Consider the following 16,240-nt stretch of genomic DNA (forward strand, 5'->3'; position numbering starts at 1 on the left):
GCATAATGTGTTCTAGGTTGAGAGTAGTCTTCCCCAGCTTCTTCTGAAGCCGGGTGAGCTCATTTTGATCACCAGCTTGGCAGACACGAAGTGTTAGGGAATTAACATCCCAGGAGTAAAACGTCAACTGAAGATGGAATGGTGTGGATGGATAAAGCTTCAACCAAATGAGCTTCAGACGAACAATTCTGAGACGCCATCTACACAGTGCCTCCGAGGACATCCAGGGAAATGAAAGCAAGTGCTCAAAGTGGGAACCAGGTCAGGAATGCACCTGTGACTGCCTTTCCACCTTCCCTGTGCTACCACCCTGCATTCTGGGGTCACACCTTAGTTACCACCTTCACCCACAACCAGATCTGAGCTCAACTTTGCAGAGACAGCAACCACTGCTACCTCCCCCACTCTTGTCCTCTTTCTATATATAAATATATGTATAGAAAGATATAGATATTAAATGATTAAATTAACAGATATTTATTATGGAATACTGTAAAATACAATAAATTATACTCTCAGTTCTAAGGAATGAACACTCCTACTGTGGTGGTAATCACCTTCCCCATACATATATTTGATCTTGCATGTTTTTCTCAGTGTGAGCATTCCCCCATGGCATTACACATGCTAATATGTGGTTTTAAATGACTGTAGCGATCTCATACGCTCAGGTTGTTTCTTGCAATTATAACTTATGTTCAAATGAACATCATTGTATGTAAGTAGGTTTTCACTTCTCTTGTTTACCTCAGGGTTTCCGAGTTACAGTATATGGACATTTATTTTAAATACTATTGATATATTCTTATCTCCCTCTTTCCCTTTCCCCCACTTCCCCTACCCACCTCTTCTGTTTCCATAACTCTCACTGTCATCAGCCAACCCCTCCAGGAGCTGGGAACCTGGAGGGGCTTTGATAATGTGGAAAACTATGGGCTGGTGAGTCAGATGGGAGAACCTTTCCGAGGAGATGGGAATGGAGAATGCTAAAGTTTGCAGGTGAAAACATCACTGGAGCCTAGACCACTTCATTAATCCCCACTTCTGTTTCCTAACGTAGGAAAGGGAGGGATATAAAAATGAAAAAAAAAAAAAAAAGGAGGGGGGAGGGGAGAGAACAAGGAGCTGGATGCATCTGGGATTTGCTGCAGAAGCATGGTTCCTTCTCCTGAAGGACAGGCAAAGCTGTCACTGTCCTAGAAGACTAATTCATGGCCATTCACTAAGCACGTGACAAACCACCCCCAAACTTATTTGCGTAAAACTACTACCATTTATTCACTTACAATTCTGTAGGTCAGCTGGTGGTTCTTGTAGTCAGGGTTGAATCCTGCTGGTTCTTCTCCTGTGTCTCTATCAGCTGGAGAGTCAGCTGGCGTTGGGTAATATAGGATGGCCTCACCTGCAAGTCTGGCAGTTGGTAGGCTGTTGACTGGGTGCTTCATTCTCCAGCAGACGAGCTCAGTCTCTTTCATAACATGGGTGTTTCAGGGCTGTGGGAGAACCAAGATGGGGACAAGCTGCAACGTGCTAGGCTCTTTTCAAGCATCTTCTCAGGTCACATTTGTTAGATCACTCGGCCAAGCCCAGATTCAAGGGACAGAGATATAAACTCCACCTCTTTTTTTTTTGCGGTACACGGGCCTCTCCCTGTTGTGGCCTCTCCCGTTGCGGAGCACAGGCTCCGGACGCGCAGGCTCAGCGGCCATGGCTCACGGGCCCAGCCGCTCCGCGGCACGTGGGATCTTCCTGGACCGGGGCATGAACCTGTGTCCCCTGCATCGGCAGGCGGACTCTCAACCACCGCGCCACCAGGGAAGCCCTAAACTCCACCTCTTGATGAGAGGAGCGACAATGTCACATTGTAATGAGCAATAAGATGAGATAAATTTAGGGCAATTTTTGCAATCTATCATAAGACATTTGCTGCATACAGTCTCAAAATCTAAATTAAGGAGGGACAGAGATGCAGAGGCATTCTGAGTGCCTAGTCCTCAGTAGATTCGGCACGAGTTTCTCCCCAAAGACAAGGTCGATTAGAGCTCTCAGCACCATCAATAATTCCACTTTCTTCATCCACACAAACAGCCTCAGTGCCTGGGATTCTGTGCGAATGGCTCCTCACATCCTCTTCTCTCAGCCTTGCCTCTCACACCCACTCACACCAACAGCCTGAAGTGGAGTCTGTGCACCGGTTCTCTGGGACTCGCAGTGAGGGAACGGCGTTATCAGGCAGCTGGGATTGGAAATGCAGGAAGCTCTGCACATAGCTCTTCACCCCTAAAAAGTCCCTTCTTCATCAGGAATAAGGAAGACAGCGATCGTTGTTCAAGAAGGTGCTTGATTAACATATTAATTAGCTTGTGGCCAAGAGACTATGCTAATCTCCTTGAGTTTATCCTGATGCCCCTGGACAAGTAAAAATGATCCAATCTGTCATATTCCAGGAACTGGGTGTCCGCTCATCACTCCAATTCATGGGCAGGACCTCTAGTCTTCAGATCTCCTTCTCCTTCCCACATCTTGTATCTCAGGCATCAGTCTCCCTGTGTCTCTTTTCTCTAGGTTCTCTGAGGATGGGACTGGTTGTTTTCCTTTTTTCAATCTTGATGCCACTCCTCAGTTCCTGTTTTAGTTCTCTGGACATCCTGTGATCCATTAAAGATATTAGGTAAAGTTTAAAAATAAAAATTTCCACCTTTCTATGGTCCAGCCAGATCTATGTCCAATTTCTGATTTTATTTACAAGTAGACAAGTGACACCACCCCTCTGTACCTCCATCCGCTTCCTCAAGTGTAATAGTGGGGCAATAACCCCAGTTTGTAGTGAGAAGTGCTCAGGCACAAAGCACTAGGTATACAACACAATAAACAAGATTTTTGTTAATTTATATAATGATTGCAAAACACTTTTATACTTCTGACCTGCTGAAGAGGAATTCTTGGGCCACCATCACTTAATCTTTGTGGAATCCTGGGTAATTCAATTCTTTCTCTGGGCCTACCATTACTCCAGAAAAATATTAACTCAGTTTTAGAGATCGAGGAAGAAATAACATTCACTACTGTGAGGGGCTCCGCCCAGATCAGTAGTTCTCAACCCTTGAAGCAAATTCCGGTACCTAGAGAGCTTTTAAATAACTTACTGAAGACTGGCCTGCTCCAGACAAATTAAAAAAGGATGTGGACGTGAGGGAGGGGAGCTCAGGCAGAGGACTGACATCCTGCGGTTCTGCAGGTGGCACTGAAGGGTCTTCTCCCCCAGGGGTGTCGCCGGGTGTCACTTCTTTGGCCTTACCCAGGCCCACCACACCCCAGACGAACCACAAGATAACTCCAGCAACACCGCCCACCCCCTGCCTCCATGGGGCACTCTCACTTCTCTCCAGATGCGGGTCCTGGGGGCGTTCAAGGTCCCACCCCCACCAGGGCAGGCGGCAGTATCCCTAGGGGCTGCCCTTGGGCTGCAGCCTCCCTTCCACATTGGCAGGCGGGTGGCAGGTGGGACGGGCAGCCGCAGGTTGGAGTCGAGGCCTCCGCCCATTCCGCGAACTGGGGGAAGCTGGTCTACGAGGAATTGCCAATCAGAGGGGCCCTTTCTATTCAACCGTGGCCTGATTTTAACTGAATTGCATTTGCAACCACCCTATTTCCAAATAAGGTTACATTCTGAAGCAATGGGGGTTATGATTTAAACATAACTTTTGGGGGAAGGGGGGGGTGGGTGGGACATAATTCAACCTACACATTGTCTAGGCTTGCACACTTGGACCTTGCCCTCTCTCTGAAGAGTCAACAAATAAGTGAATGAGCCTTTAAAAAACAGAAACATGCAGAAGTGTGGCAGAGAGTGGCTGTTTACCAAACCTATATCATCTTCCTAGGCACTGGAATGAGAATATTTCACCTACTTCCTTACATCTCCCTTTGTAGTTAGGAGTTCCCATGTGGAAAGGGAAGCATCGTGACCCTCCAGAGAGTTTAGAGGAAGAAGTGATAAATTAGTTCAAAGAGAGCACCCACAAATTATAAAACGTACTCCCCTTTCTTCTCACATTTTTGCATTGACCCTGGCTCAGTATAGATTCGACGTAAAAGTGTACTACCCTTAAGATATTATTGGCCTTTAATAGCTGGTAAAGAGCTGCTGTGGGGTGGAGTTCAGAGAGCATGTTAGTTCCTACAGAATTTTCCCTGGCAGAAACAAAAACTAAATGACTTCCAAGCCTTTTCTAGCTCTAAGAATTCCACAGTTCTTTGAAAAGCTGGAATTGTCCTACAATTGCCCTATAATTGAAAAATAAGAACAGGAAGAGTGGATGATCTTATTCATATTTTATAAAGGATCATCAATCCTCAATTAAAACAATGTGGTATTAGTGCTTAACAGAAAGACTGACGCAACAGAATAGAAAGTCTAGAAATAGACAAGTAATACAGGAATTTTGTATCCAATAAAGAAAGCATTTCTAATCACTAGTAGTAAAGATGGACTTTTTTAATAGTGCTGAGACAACTAGATAGCCATTTGTAAAACACCAGAAGGAACTTCAAGTAGATCAAAGACTGAAACATAAAAGCGAAACAAAACAAAAAGCCAGAAGTACTCAAAGAAAATATAGGCGAATTCCTTTGATTCTTGAAATGGGAAAGACCTTTCTAAATATTACTCAAAATCCAAAAGCCATGAAAGAAAATATTGGTAAATTCAATTACATAAAAATAAAAAGGCTGCATAACAAATTTTATCATAATCAAAGTTAAATGACAAATGACTATCTGAAAAAAATATTTTGCAACTCTTATTATGAAGGGCTAATCTCGCTAATATATAGAGATTCTGAAAGCAGAATAAACCGTTGTTCCTTTACACAATATCATGTACCCATGCAAAGGATAAGGAAGATCTCTGTTTCCTGTTGTAGACACAGCTCCAGGACATATTGCTAAGCAAACAATGGTAGAGAACATGTATATATTATCCTATGAAAGGGTGAGAAAGAAGAGTATATATATTTTTCATTTCCATTTGCATAAAGAAACAGTGGAAGGGGAACTGTGTCGTCAGGGACAGTGGTGTGGAACTTGACTTCGGGGTACATATTTTTTCATACGGTTTTGATTTTTGAATCAAATTATTTATTAAAAAATAAAATTAAAAAAGATGTGACCCATGATAGTTGAAATCTAGTAATATTTTTGTCTTTAGGTATTTGTATTTGTTTTTAAGCTTCCATTGTTATACTTTTACCATGCCCTGTTATTTGCAATGTTACTTTTCACCCTTTGAAATAGAAATCCCACTTCCGGCGACCTACTTTTGAGACACACTTGAAAATGATCATGTAATTGTTGTTAACTAAATTTTTAAGAATCCAGCAATAGGTGACTGGTGAAATACACTATGTAGCATCGCACAATGGAATACCGTGGGTATTTGCAAGGCCGCCATTTTACTATTTAGGAGTTAGTACTTCTTTTTTAATCCGGTTCTGTTTTTATATGCAGAATAATTATATTTTTCTACATGGGCACATTGTTGAAGAGCTGAAAAATATGTTATGGTATAAAGAAAAGAAGAAATTCGCTTCTCCTCCCCCAATATTCCCCATTTTTACTTTGGCCACATAGGATACAATAAAACTTGTAGCATCAAGATGAGAGAGTTCTCCCCTCATCTTCTTTTTTTTCTTTTTTCTTTTACGTGTTATTATTGTACATCCTACACAGCAAAACCCCTTATTTATGGCTTATATCTTCTTAAGGAGGCCCCACTGGTCTTCAATTGTTCTGGAGTCATATAACCTTCTGTTCTTTTCTCTGTCCCTCTCTTTTTTCTTTTCTTTCAAAAAACCCCATAGGCAGGGATAATCAAACCAATTATTAGTAAAGAATATAATTTCTGTGTCACCATTCTTACCTACTGGTCTCAGAAGATCTCTCAGACAATCAATGAGATTGATTTCAAGTCTGTCTCCTCTTACGTGGATGTTAGAGCTGATATAATTCTGTGGTCAGAACATCAAAACGATAGACTCCTGGAATTGTAAAAGACCATAAGGAGCATGTTAACCACTGGGTTTCAGACTTCTTTGACTGTAACCCCAATAAGATATGCTTTCTTCTTTATGACCCAGAACGTACACGCATATGCCTAACGACATAAGTGTCTGAAGCCTAAATTCCAGGAAGCCGTATTTATCCTTACAATGTGCACACTCTAATATGTTCTAGTCTATTCTATTCCTAACAGGCCATGAAAAACACTATTCTAATCTAACCATTTTGCTTTTAAATAAGCAAATGGAAGCACAAAGAGGTAGAATAATGATTCAGATTTATGTATGATAAATGATCAGGGCCAGGTCTCCTCTGTCCTTTCCCCTTTCTTTATATTCTTCTCTACCTCAGTCGCCCCCTTGGTGACCTCACCAAGTCTCATGACTTTAAAAGCCATCCATAGACCAATAACTCCATCTTAATTCAACTTCATCCTCCCCAAAACTACTCTTGTCAAAACTACTGACCTCCATACTGCTAAACCAAGGAACTACTCAGGCTTCTAATCACTTCAGTCTATCATCAACATTTGAACCCAGTTGATTACTCCCTTATCCACTTGGTAATCTCTTGGACTCTGCAAATTTCACAACAGAATTTCTGATTCACCCTCCCCCAACTCCACCACACACTTGCTTCTCTCTTATAGATGACCGTCTTAGGAAAACTCATCTCATTCTTTCAGCCACATTGAGTTTGAGGGCTTAACATCTAAGAAAGCACTGAACAAATTAAAAGAGAAAAACCATACGATGATATCAACACATGAAGTACGGCAGCCATTTAAATTTTTTTTTAAAGTAAAATAGGAATTGAAGGTAACCATTTAAATATAATGGAGATACAAAAAGTTAATAACAGATATTATGATAAAGGACAACACTTAATACCATGCTAATTAAAACGAAGAACTAAAAAGGGATGTCTCCTAAAAATATTATTCAACTTTATTTTGGAAATTCTTAGCAAATGCTATACAAAAAGAAAATTAAACGCTTGGTATTCACATTTAAGGAAAACAAAAAAAGTTAAAATTATTTTGCTAATGACTAGGAAAAACTCCTTAGTTTAAGGAGTAAAGGAAGTAGAATTATAGAAATCAGTAAGTTTGCTGCATACAACATATCAATACATTTCTTCCTTCCTAGCAGTAAGACCTAAAAATAGGAAATGAGTATTCCATTCACAATAGAAACAAGGAAATAAATTAATTAGGAATAGAATTGAGAAGGACACATGACTCATACAGAGAGAACAGTAGAAAAGAATGAGAATACAGAAATAGATCTCATTATATAAGAATTTAATAAATAACAAAAATGATATATTTCAGTTCAGTGTGAGAAGTGAATGGATTATTTAACAAATGGTGTTAAAACAACTGGCCATCCATCTGGAAGGATGTAAACTTGGATTCTATCTTAAACTACGTAAAACACATTCTAGAAGGATTAGAAACTAAACATTTTTTAAGAAGCAAAAATTTTTAGAAGAAAAGCTAGGAGGTGAATAAATAATGGAGGGGTGGGATTCAGTTTCTAAACCAAGAGTGGAAATCTAGAAGCTATAAAAGATACATTTGTGATTAAAATGTCTAATATTCAAATTTTATATATATCTAATAAATTTTATATAATACATATAAATGGAAAATATACCATAAACAAAGGAAATATAGAGATAAAAGCCAAGAGTAGAAAACTATCTGCAACACAGGTGATAATTATAAGGTTCATTTTTCTATCATATAAAAAACACAATTGGGCAGGAAAAAGACAAACTGCCTAATGAAAAATTAGCAGAGATATAAATGGAAATTCTCTGAACAGCTTATTCAAATGGCCAATAAACCTAAAGAAAGGATGCACTGGTGGTCATGGTAATGCAAATCAAAGTGACAATGTGAAATAATTTTACCCCCTTTAGACTGGCAGAAATTAATGAGATCACGCCCTGATGGTTGGAATGCAGGAGGGGGAGCCATTTTCAGGCTACGTCAGGGCCAACTGAAATTTAAAATACACTCTAACTAACCTAGCAATTTCAGCTTTGGAATTCTATTGTTTATTGCACTATTTGTAAATAGAGATGTCAATACTTATCAATATGAAATGGATGAATAAATTATTCTACTCCACATGCAGGACATTAAAAAAAAAAAGATTTGACTTGAAAGGATTTCTTTTACGGTTAAGAGAAAACCAGAGAAGCGTATATATCGCCATTTTGTAAATAATAAAACACTACCAGAAAAAGAAAACAGTCATGCATGTTTATGGATAAGTGTATGTAAAAGACTGAATTCGAAGGAAAACATGAATAGCTACATACCTGTTTGGGGAAGGGGAGTAGGGATGTGAAGTGACAGTAAGGCAGACATTAAGGGGATGCAAGGAGCCATGCAAAACAATGGAGGGAAAAAGACAAAACATAAAACAACTGACTATTAAAGAATTTGTATGCACATATGTAAAAGTGTTACAACTAATTGAGCTTCGCTAAGTAAAAGTGAGTAAACCTGGTTCAACATATGGTACTTTTTTTTTCTCGGATGTGAAAAAAGACGTTATTAAAATGAATCCCAGAATTAAAGTTTCAAAAGCTTAAAGGGGCAATTCTATGAAAGTGTCCCCGAGTATTTAACGTGGTGCAGCGCACCAGGGTTGAAAACCCTGCAGGCAGAGAAATGCGATCTAGTTAGGCACAGAGTGGGAGTTTCAAATATTATCCAATCAGGGCAGTTCTGTTTCTATAAAGAGAAACCGGGACTAGCTGACAACTTGCAAATGGACCCGGGGTAAGTCGCCGAGCATGAATGATCTGCAAGTCAGAGCTCGACTGTGATGTCGCTGCAGGAGGCGTGTGAGGCCTACCTGGTAAACTCAAGGACACCAGTCTGAGTGCCATGTAAGCCAGAGGATCACCGTCATTCCCAACGTCAGACAACTCTTGAGCCACATCTCCTCAAAAGCATTTTTCAGGGCTACCCAATTTTGGAAAAGCCGATTTATCAATATTGCCCAAGAACATAATGTCCCCACTTTGGTCTCGTTGAGTTGACAAACGAGCACATAGTACACGGACCCAGCCTCAGCCACAGGTTCAATCGCAGCTACAGGCAGTTACCACTGAGGACGAAATGTTTGGGGTGTGGGACTTCAGGATCGGTTCAAAAAGCTCCCCCAGGTATTTCTAACGTACAAGTAGAGATGCAAGCTTCTGGTTAAAATGGGACTAGGGAAATAGATCCTGAGCGTTGAAGTTTAAATCACTTGGGAGACCAAAATCAAAACAAAACAAAAAACACCAGCTTCCTCAGGAATCAATTTACAAATCCCACAGCGAGAATTTAATCTCAAAAGAATCCTGACGTGGAGCAAGAATTGGCTTAAACACACTGCACTTGCATGGGGCTGAAATTTATGAAACTTGTAAGACAGGAGAGCTTGTGTACTTGAAGCCCTTTCCCTGAAATAAGTAGGTGGCTCTTAAAAGAGCCGTTGGGTTATTGGAAGCAGCTTCCAACCAGAACCTTTACTTTTTCTTCGGTGCTGCCTTCTTGGGCTTGGCAGCAGTCTTTGGCTTGGTCACCTTTGCTTTGGCCGCTTTGGGTTTCACAGCCTTGGCTTTAGCGGGACTCTTACCTATTTTCTTAGGCTTCACAACCCTGGACTTCTTGGGACTCTTGGAGGACTTCTTTGTCGCCGCAGGCTTTTTAGCCTTCTTCGGAGTCTTGACACCTTTTTTACCAGCAGCCGCCCCGGTGGCCTTCTTGGGCTTCTTAGAAGAACTTGTTACCTTCGCTTTCGCTGCTACCTTTGTGGCGCTGGGCTTGCTATCCACCGAGGCTACTTTCTTGTTGAACTTGAAAGAGCCCGAGGCGCCGGTGCCCTTGGTCTGCACCAGAGTGCCTTTGCTCACCAGGCTCCTAAGGCCTAGCTTGATACGGCTGTTGTTCTTCTCCACGTCGTAGCCGGCGGCCGCCAGCGCCTTCTTGAGCGCAGCCAAGGACACGCCGCTGCGCTCCTTAGAAGAAGAAACGGCCTGCACAATCAGCTCCGAGACTGACGGACCCGCGGGCTTCTTCTTGGCAGTTGCTACAGCCTTCGCAGGCTTCTTCGCCTTCCTGCCAGCTGAGGGCTTCTCGGGGGGAGTGGAAGCAGCTGGGACGGGCGGTGCGGTCTCGGACATGACGGAAGCAAACAAGAACTAAGAAAACCACTAGAACCTGACGAGGCAGTAAAACTCGAACGGCTCGAGCGCGCGGTATTTATAGGGCGAGGCTGCGCTGTGATTGGTGCGCGCTGGCGCCCGCCCCCGGCACCCTAGCGTCCCCTGCGCGCCCCTCCGGGTCTCCGAAGGCCAATACCGGCCGCTGGGGCCTATAGGCCTTCTTCCCTGCCGCTTGCACTGAGGCACCCAGACAGCACCCTGCCCCCCTCCTCCCCCATCCCCCCCGCTGGTCGCCTAATGGAGACAGAAATACTAGGCAGGAAAGGGTACGGCTCTGCCGCCCATTACCATCAGAGGGTGCTACTTCTCTTTAAAAAAGCAGGGTTTTATCCTAGGGGGAGGTGGGGTGGGAAAGAGCTGTAAAGAAGGCAATCACGTAAGAATCCAAGGAGTTTCACGTGAAACCTCGCCTCTAGGAAGCAATGTCAAAAGGACATTTGTTTCTAATCTGCAATAAATGCAAAACGTTGTGTCTTGAGTGACTGGGGAGGGACAGCAGAAAGCGAGGGGATGTAGGCCTGGTCTGCAGGTTTGGGACAAGTTTTCATCGATGCCATTGCCTTTCCTGGCAGCGCTGAGAGATGTGTGGTAGACCCGAGACGCCGGTGCCCTTGGTCTGAACCAGCGTGCATCTATTTGGGGCAAAGAATAGTAGAAAGCAAAAGAACTGGCTAACACCGCAATTAACAAGCTGCACAGGTGGAAAACAGCACGCAAACAATTTCTGTAATTGCAACTTGCTTCTACAGTTTAATGCACTTAACGAACTTTTGACCCCTTTTCATCCTCACAACATATCCCAAGCTCAAAACCTAGCACAAGAGAAATATCAAGTAAGCACTGGGTGGACTAAACTGTTCCCGGAAAGGCATTGCACGCGGGGAAGGAAGTGTGTGGGTGTGGGTGTCGGGGCCAGGGTGGGGGATACGTTGCTTTAGTGTGAAAGCACAGCCCGGGGATAACATTTTAGGGCAGTCTCGCTTTAACTTGTTTTTGGTTGTACAAGCGTCAACAATGCTAAAACGACTTCAGACTGCGAATCAGGCCAACTACTAAGAGAATAAAAGGCCCCTCTCACAGCCCTGTTCTGGATGACATCCCCTCACAATTCTGCCCTGGGATCGCCTAGCAACAGGGAGAATGCAGTGACGAGTCATTCCCGCGCGCGCGACTGCAGTTTTCAAACAAGTCCGCACGAGCCTCAGTAACCGGAGCTTCCCTGGTAGCCCTCAAACAACATAAGAGCTTGTTTCCGGCTTGTGGCCAATAATGTAAGGGTTCCAGACGCACGATTCGTCCAGCTTCTTTACCACCCTTTGTTACTTCTTTTCTTGAGAGTCTGTATTTACAAAATTACGTAATTTCTAAGAATTTGAAAAAGGACAGTTGGAGCTATGCGTCTTAGTTAGAAGGATAGTCATTTATAACAGGTATACAATCTTTCTCCAAGGTGAAGTTTTCGTAAGTGAAAATTTCTGGAAAGACATAAACTTTTTCTTAGAGTAATAAACGTGGCTTCTAATCAAACAAAGCTTTAAAAAGAGAAAATATGCATGCAGAATTTTCTTGTTTAGATAATTTGTACCTCCCGTGTCTAATGGGTTAAACTGCTTCAAATGCAATAGAAACACTCCATGCAAATGAAGGATGCTAGATCTCCTTTCTTAATGGCTATCCAGTATAATAAACTTAGCCAATGAGAAGGTAGAGTCTGGGTTACCGCCTCTTCGTCTAAAAGGTCCTCATTCGGTGTTCTTAAAGTCGACTATTTTACGTGACATATAGGAACAGTCGTTGGCAATATTAAGCTGTCCTCGTTTTGGTCCGTAATCCATTCATAGGCCCTAGTCCCTCGCCTGCTCCTCATAGGTAAACTCTGAGACGTTGTGCATGCCGTGATTGTGTGTCCGGCGTTGTACCTGGCTAAATGTATTCTAAACTTTAGAAAACTTAAGTTTCAGGAAGTTCCAAGTGTAAAGTCAGACCATAAACAACACTTAACAAAGAAGTACCTTGTTGCAGGAAATATTTCTGGAAACGCTAGTTTGATTTTACTATGCTTGAATTTACATCTTGTAGGTTTCAAAGAAGTTTCTCAGTTTAAGCGTTACAGAGGGATTTCTTTTTTTGTGAAATGGTTTTGGAAATTTATAATCCGTTATCGGGTTATCGAGCAGGGAATGTAGAGTACATTAGGGCAATATTCTCTGACTCTCCCCTCCCCTCCAGAACCTAAATAAATATACAGTACCAATGAAGTTAAGGTCTGTTTTTTCGAAAAAGTAACGCTCAAGGCATTGCATTCTCATGAAAATCGTGGGCGGAAAAGAACAAAAAAACAATTTGAAAAGAGCCGAGGATATAACGTAGTGCCCAACGAAACTGCACGGTTTCTGGAAAGTTTAAATGTAGACCAATCAGAGCTTGTAACGTAATACTTAAACATTTTTCTCGCCCAATCACTTCACCTTAGGTACTATAAATACTAGCAAACTGCTGGGCGATGTTTCTGCGCCAATATTCGGGACGTCTGTGTACGTGTCACTTGTCATGGCTCGCACTAAGCAAACTGCTCGTAAGTCCACTGGCGGCAAAGCGCCTCGCAAGCAGCTGGCCACCAAGGCGGCTCGCAAGAGTGCGCCGGCTACCGGCGGCGTGAAAAAACCCCACCGCTACCGACCCGGCACGGTGGCCTTGCGCGAGATCCGCCGCTACCAAAAGTCCACGGAGCTTCTTATCCGTAAACTACCTTTTCAGCGCCTTGTGCGTGAGATTGCCCAGGACTTCAAGACCGACCTGCGCTTCCAGAGTTCGGCGGTGATGGCACTGCAGGAGGCATGCGAAGCCTATCTGGTGGGGCTTTTCGAGGACACCAATCTGTGTGCCATCCACGCTAAGCGTGTTACCATCATGCCCAAGGACATCCAGTTAGCCCGCCGGATCCGTGGGGAGCGGGCATAATTACAGCTTTTCTCTGAAATTTCAACCAAAGGCTCTTTTCAGAGCCACCCACGTTTTCAGGTAAGGGCTGTAAGAAACTAACTTTCCAACTCAAGTTGTTCAGTATAACTTTGCATCTGCTTGGGAATGAATAGACATGCATCAACACTTGTCGGATTATGTATAATTTTTGTCTAAATATTCACTACGTATGCGAACACACTGGCCCTTTTTAAGTTTATGTAAATAATACTGTTTTTCTCTTACCTTAGTAAAGAGCCAGAGTTTCAGAGGCACGCGAAATGATTGGCATTTGCAGAGCATTTTAAAAACATGGCCTTGTATTAGTTGTGAAACACAGGAATAGTATGAGTATAAACATTTTTACGTTTCTAACTTTGATCTTGATATTTTTACGATTATCAAAATTTATTGATAATAAATTTTCGCCTTTTTAAGTATTTCTTCTACTTAGGATATTTGGAATCATGTTTCCTCTTAAGCCTAATTCCTCCAAGTACTGTAGTTACAACAGTAACCCAGTCAAGGAAGCAAAGACTATTGGTCAAACTGACCGCTTCCCACCTGCCCCACCCGCCCCGCCCTTCCCGCCCTTTCGCGTAAGTTCCCGGGGCTTGGAGGCGGGATTAAGGGAGGGGACTGTTGGCGTCACACTTCCGGTTTGCGCGCTTTCCATTCTCTCTGGGGGAGTTGGGCGGGGGAGAGGTGGTAGGTATATAAGGATCGGCTCTCCCTTCTTTTGTCAGTTGCTGTTGGTTTGCTTCTCTCGAAACCATGTCTGGACGCGGCAAAGGTGGCAAGGGTCTGGGTAAGGGAGGCGCTAAGCGCCACCGCAAGGTTCTGCGCGACAACATCCAGGGCATCACCAAACCCGCTATCCGCCGTCTGGCCCGGCGTGGCGGTGTGAAGCGCATCTCCGGCCTCATCTACGAGGAGACCCGCGGGGTGCTGAAAGTGTTCCTGGAGAACGTGATCCGGGACGCCGTCACCTACACCGAGCACGCCAAGCGCAAGACTGTCACCGCCATGGACGTGGTCTATGCGCTTAAGCGCCAGGGACGTACTCTCTACGGCTTCGGCGGTTAATTAAGCTTTCCGATTTCGCCATCAAGAGTTAGCATTTCTCAACCAAAGGCCCTTTTCAGGGCCACCCAACTACTCATAAAAGAAAGCTGTAACCATTAGCCAAGGCACAGGAGTCTGCAGCTCAATGGTGTGGTTAAAATGAAAACTACTGAGTCAGAAAACATTGCGGAGATTAATGTCTATATATCCATGTAACTCCCACTCTCGCTTCCATTCACTGGACACAGGTAGGGGGGAAAGGTGATACTCCCAACTTACTAAAGAAAAGTGGAAAAGAACCAAGTATGGCGAGAAACTTGAATCGGTTTGCAGGAACAAAGAGAAGCACTGCCCAATCAGCAAGCCCCATTCATGGATTTCAACCAATCAGAACTGATGATCTCATGTGGTTCCCCGCGGCGACCCAAATTTGGGGGATGGGAAATCGGGCGAGAAACGCCAAAGCCCTTATTTAGAGAATTTTTTTAATTTGTTTTTACGGGTTATGAAATAGACTCCGACGAGACAGCTGAATGGCTCTCAGTCATGTCCTGAGAACAGTACTGAAATTACCGCCTCTAATAGGATGATTTGTCTCGATTAAAAAAATAATCTCTAGGGCTTCCCTGGTGGCGCAGTGGTTGAGAGTCCGTCTGCCAATGCAGGGGACACGGGTTCGTGCCCCGGTCCGAGAGGATCCCACGTGCCGCGGAGCGGCTGGGCCCGTGAGCCATGGCCGCTGAGCCTGCGCGTCCGGAGCCTGTGCTCCGCAACGGGAGGGGCCGCGGCAGTGAGAGGCCCGCGTACCGCAGGAAAAAAAAAAAAAAATTCAGACTGCCAGCAAACCCAGGGCATTGAATTCAGGCGAAATTAAAATCTCGTTTACGAAGAAAACGCACTTCCTTCTCTTTCGGTGTCAACACAGCCCTCAGCAGTTAGCTGTACTTTTTTCCTTACTTCACAGAGGAATGGAAATAAGGGTGATGGAAATGTTCTAAAATTAAATAGATTGTAGTGATGGTTGTACAACTAAGTAAATATACTAAAATCCATTGAGTTGTACACTTAAAGTGGGTGAATTTTATGGTATGTAAGTTATATCTCAATAAAGCTGTTTTACATATATGTATATGTATGTGTGTGTGTGTGTATATATATATATATATATATATATATATATATATACACACACACATATATAATCACCAGGCAGGGTAGCAGGAGATTGTTTGTAGGGTAGACACTGTTGGTCTGTGAAGAGGTTCTCTTGCTAAAGTTGAAAGTATGGCCTGCTTGGTCTAGTCTGTCATTATAGCCACAGGAGGTTTTAAGCAAGAATGTCCCTAGTCCAATTATATATTCCAGTAGCATACCAGACTTTAGAACTCAGCTGGAGAAAGGATGTGAATTCACTTGAAGTTGGCTAAAAGGAAAACAGCTTATCCTCATCTAAAAAGATATTCACAAATGCCTCTGTCATTGGGTTCCTTTTTGTATCATTTTTATAGAAGGCTGATTTCAGCCTCAGTGTGTTAGTTTCAGTCAATAGTTCTCCTAGCTTTTTTGGTCCCATTTCCCACCTGATAACTGTCCTCCAAGATTTTGGGGGGAATGATAAAAGTACAGAGCCTGGCTTAATTTAAACTGACAATGGGGAGAGTTCAAGGCTGCATTCTAGATGACCAGAGGAGCAAAAATGGGCCTGGTTGGGATAGTGGTCACTTTATGTTTTCCTTAGCTGGTGTCCTGGTGTCTGTCAGGAGATATGTATTGGTTTCATGTAATGTGCCTGATACTGTTGTAGGCATTGGGGTACACCATTAAGCAAATTAGAATTTCCTGTCCTCCATTCAGAGCATATGTAATGAAGTGTGTGGATAGTTTTCCTGCACTGGAGGGAGGTGTGGTTGCTCCATAGACC

General features: G+C 43.2%; 4 protein-coding genes across 5 annotated transcripts in view; 2 read left to right on the forward strand and 2 right to left on the reverse strand.

Annotated features, from left to right (window-relative positions):
- The window catches only part of SLC17A2 (solute carrier family 17 member 2), a 64,778-nt gene extending 63,376 nt beyond the window's left edge, over positions 1 to 1,402 (reverse strand). Inside the window, exon 1 of the mRNA XM_019945221.3 lies at positions 1,287 to 1,402. The gene's annotated coding sequence lies outside the window, so the exon portion shown is untranslated. The remainder of the gene's footprint in view (positions 1 to 1,286) is intronic.
- Positions 1,383 to 10,281, reverse strand: H1-1 (H1.1 linker histone, cluster member). Of its 2 annotated transcripts, none has more exons than XM_073810437.1 (3): positions 9,705 to 10,281; positions 5,921 to 6,038; positions 1,383 to 1,493 (listed from the first exon to the last, which is right to left on the reverse strand). In XM_073810437.1, the coding sequence occupies exons 1-2, from the start codon at positions 10,249 to 10,251 to the stop codon at positions 5,992 to 5,994; spliced, it is 594 nt and encodes a 197-aa protein (XP_073666538.1). In that variant the 5' UTR covers positions 10,252 to 10,281; the 3' UTR covers positions 1,383 to 1,493; positions 5,921 to 5,991. The 2 variants fall into 2 exon arrangements, with proteins under 2 accessions (XP_073666538.1, XP_004329201.3); XM_004329153.4 differs by lacking the exon at positions 1,383 to 1,493 and adding an exon at positions 2,536 to 2,648.
- Positions 10,282 to 12,817: 2,536 nt separating this feature from the next.
- On the forward strand, positions 12,818 to 13,254 carry H3C1 (H3 clustered histone 1). Its single transcript, XM_073810438.1, has one exon. The coding sequence runs from the start codon at positions 12,844 to 12,846 to the stop codon at positions 13,252 to 13,254; it is 411 nt and encodes a 136-aa protein (XP_073666539.1). The 5' UTR covers positions 12,818 to 12,843.
- A 774-nt stretch (positions 13,255 to 14,028) lies between these two features.
- Positions 14,029 to 15,435, forward strand: H4C1 (H4 clustered histone 1). The gene has a single exon (XM_073810441.1). The coding sequence runs from the start codon at positions 14,029 to 14,031 to the stop codon at positions 14,338 to 14,340; it is 312 nt and encodes a 103-aa protein (XP_073666542.1). The 3' UTR covers positions 14,341 to 15,435.
- Positions 15,436 to 16,240: the final 805 nt, after the last annotated feature.

This window comes from Tursiops truncatus, chromosome 10, assembly GCF_011762595.2.
Source record: "Tursiops truncatus isolate mTurTru1 chromosome 10, mTurTru1.mat.Y, whole genome shotgun sequence".
Taxonomy (NCBI): Eukaryota; Metazoa; Chordata; class Mammalia; order Artiodactyla; family Delphinidae; genus Tursiops; species Tursiops truncatus.

Excerpts from the sequence above, each read along its gene's own strand:
- H1-1 (XM_073810437.1), bottom strand. The coding sequence starts at position 10,251 with ATGTCCGAGACCGCACCGCCCGTCCCAGCTGCTTCCACTCCCCCCGAG. Across the intron at positions 6,039-9,704 it reads TGTGAAGCCTAAGAAAATAG|GAGTCTATCGTTTTGATGTT; the intron begins GTAAGAGTCCCG and ends TTACAATTCCAG.
- H3C1 (XM_073810438.1), top strand. The coding sequence starts at position 12,844 with ATGGCTCGCACTAAGCAAACTGCTCGTAAGTCCACTGGCGGCAAAGCG.
- H4C1 (XM_073810441.1), top strand. The coding sequence starts at position 14,029 with ATGTCTGGACGCGGCAAAGGTGGCAAGGGTCTGGGTAAGGGAGGCGCT.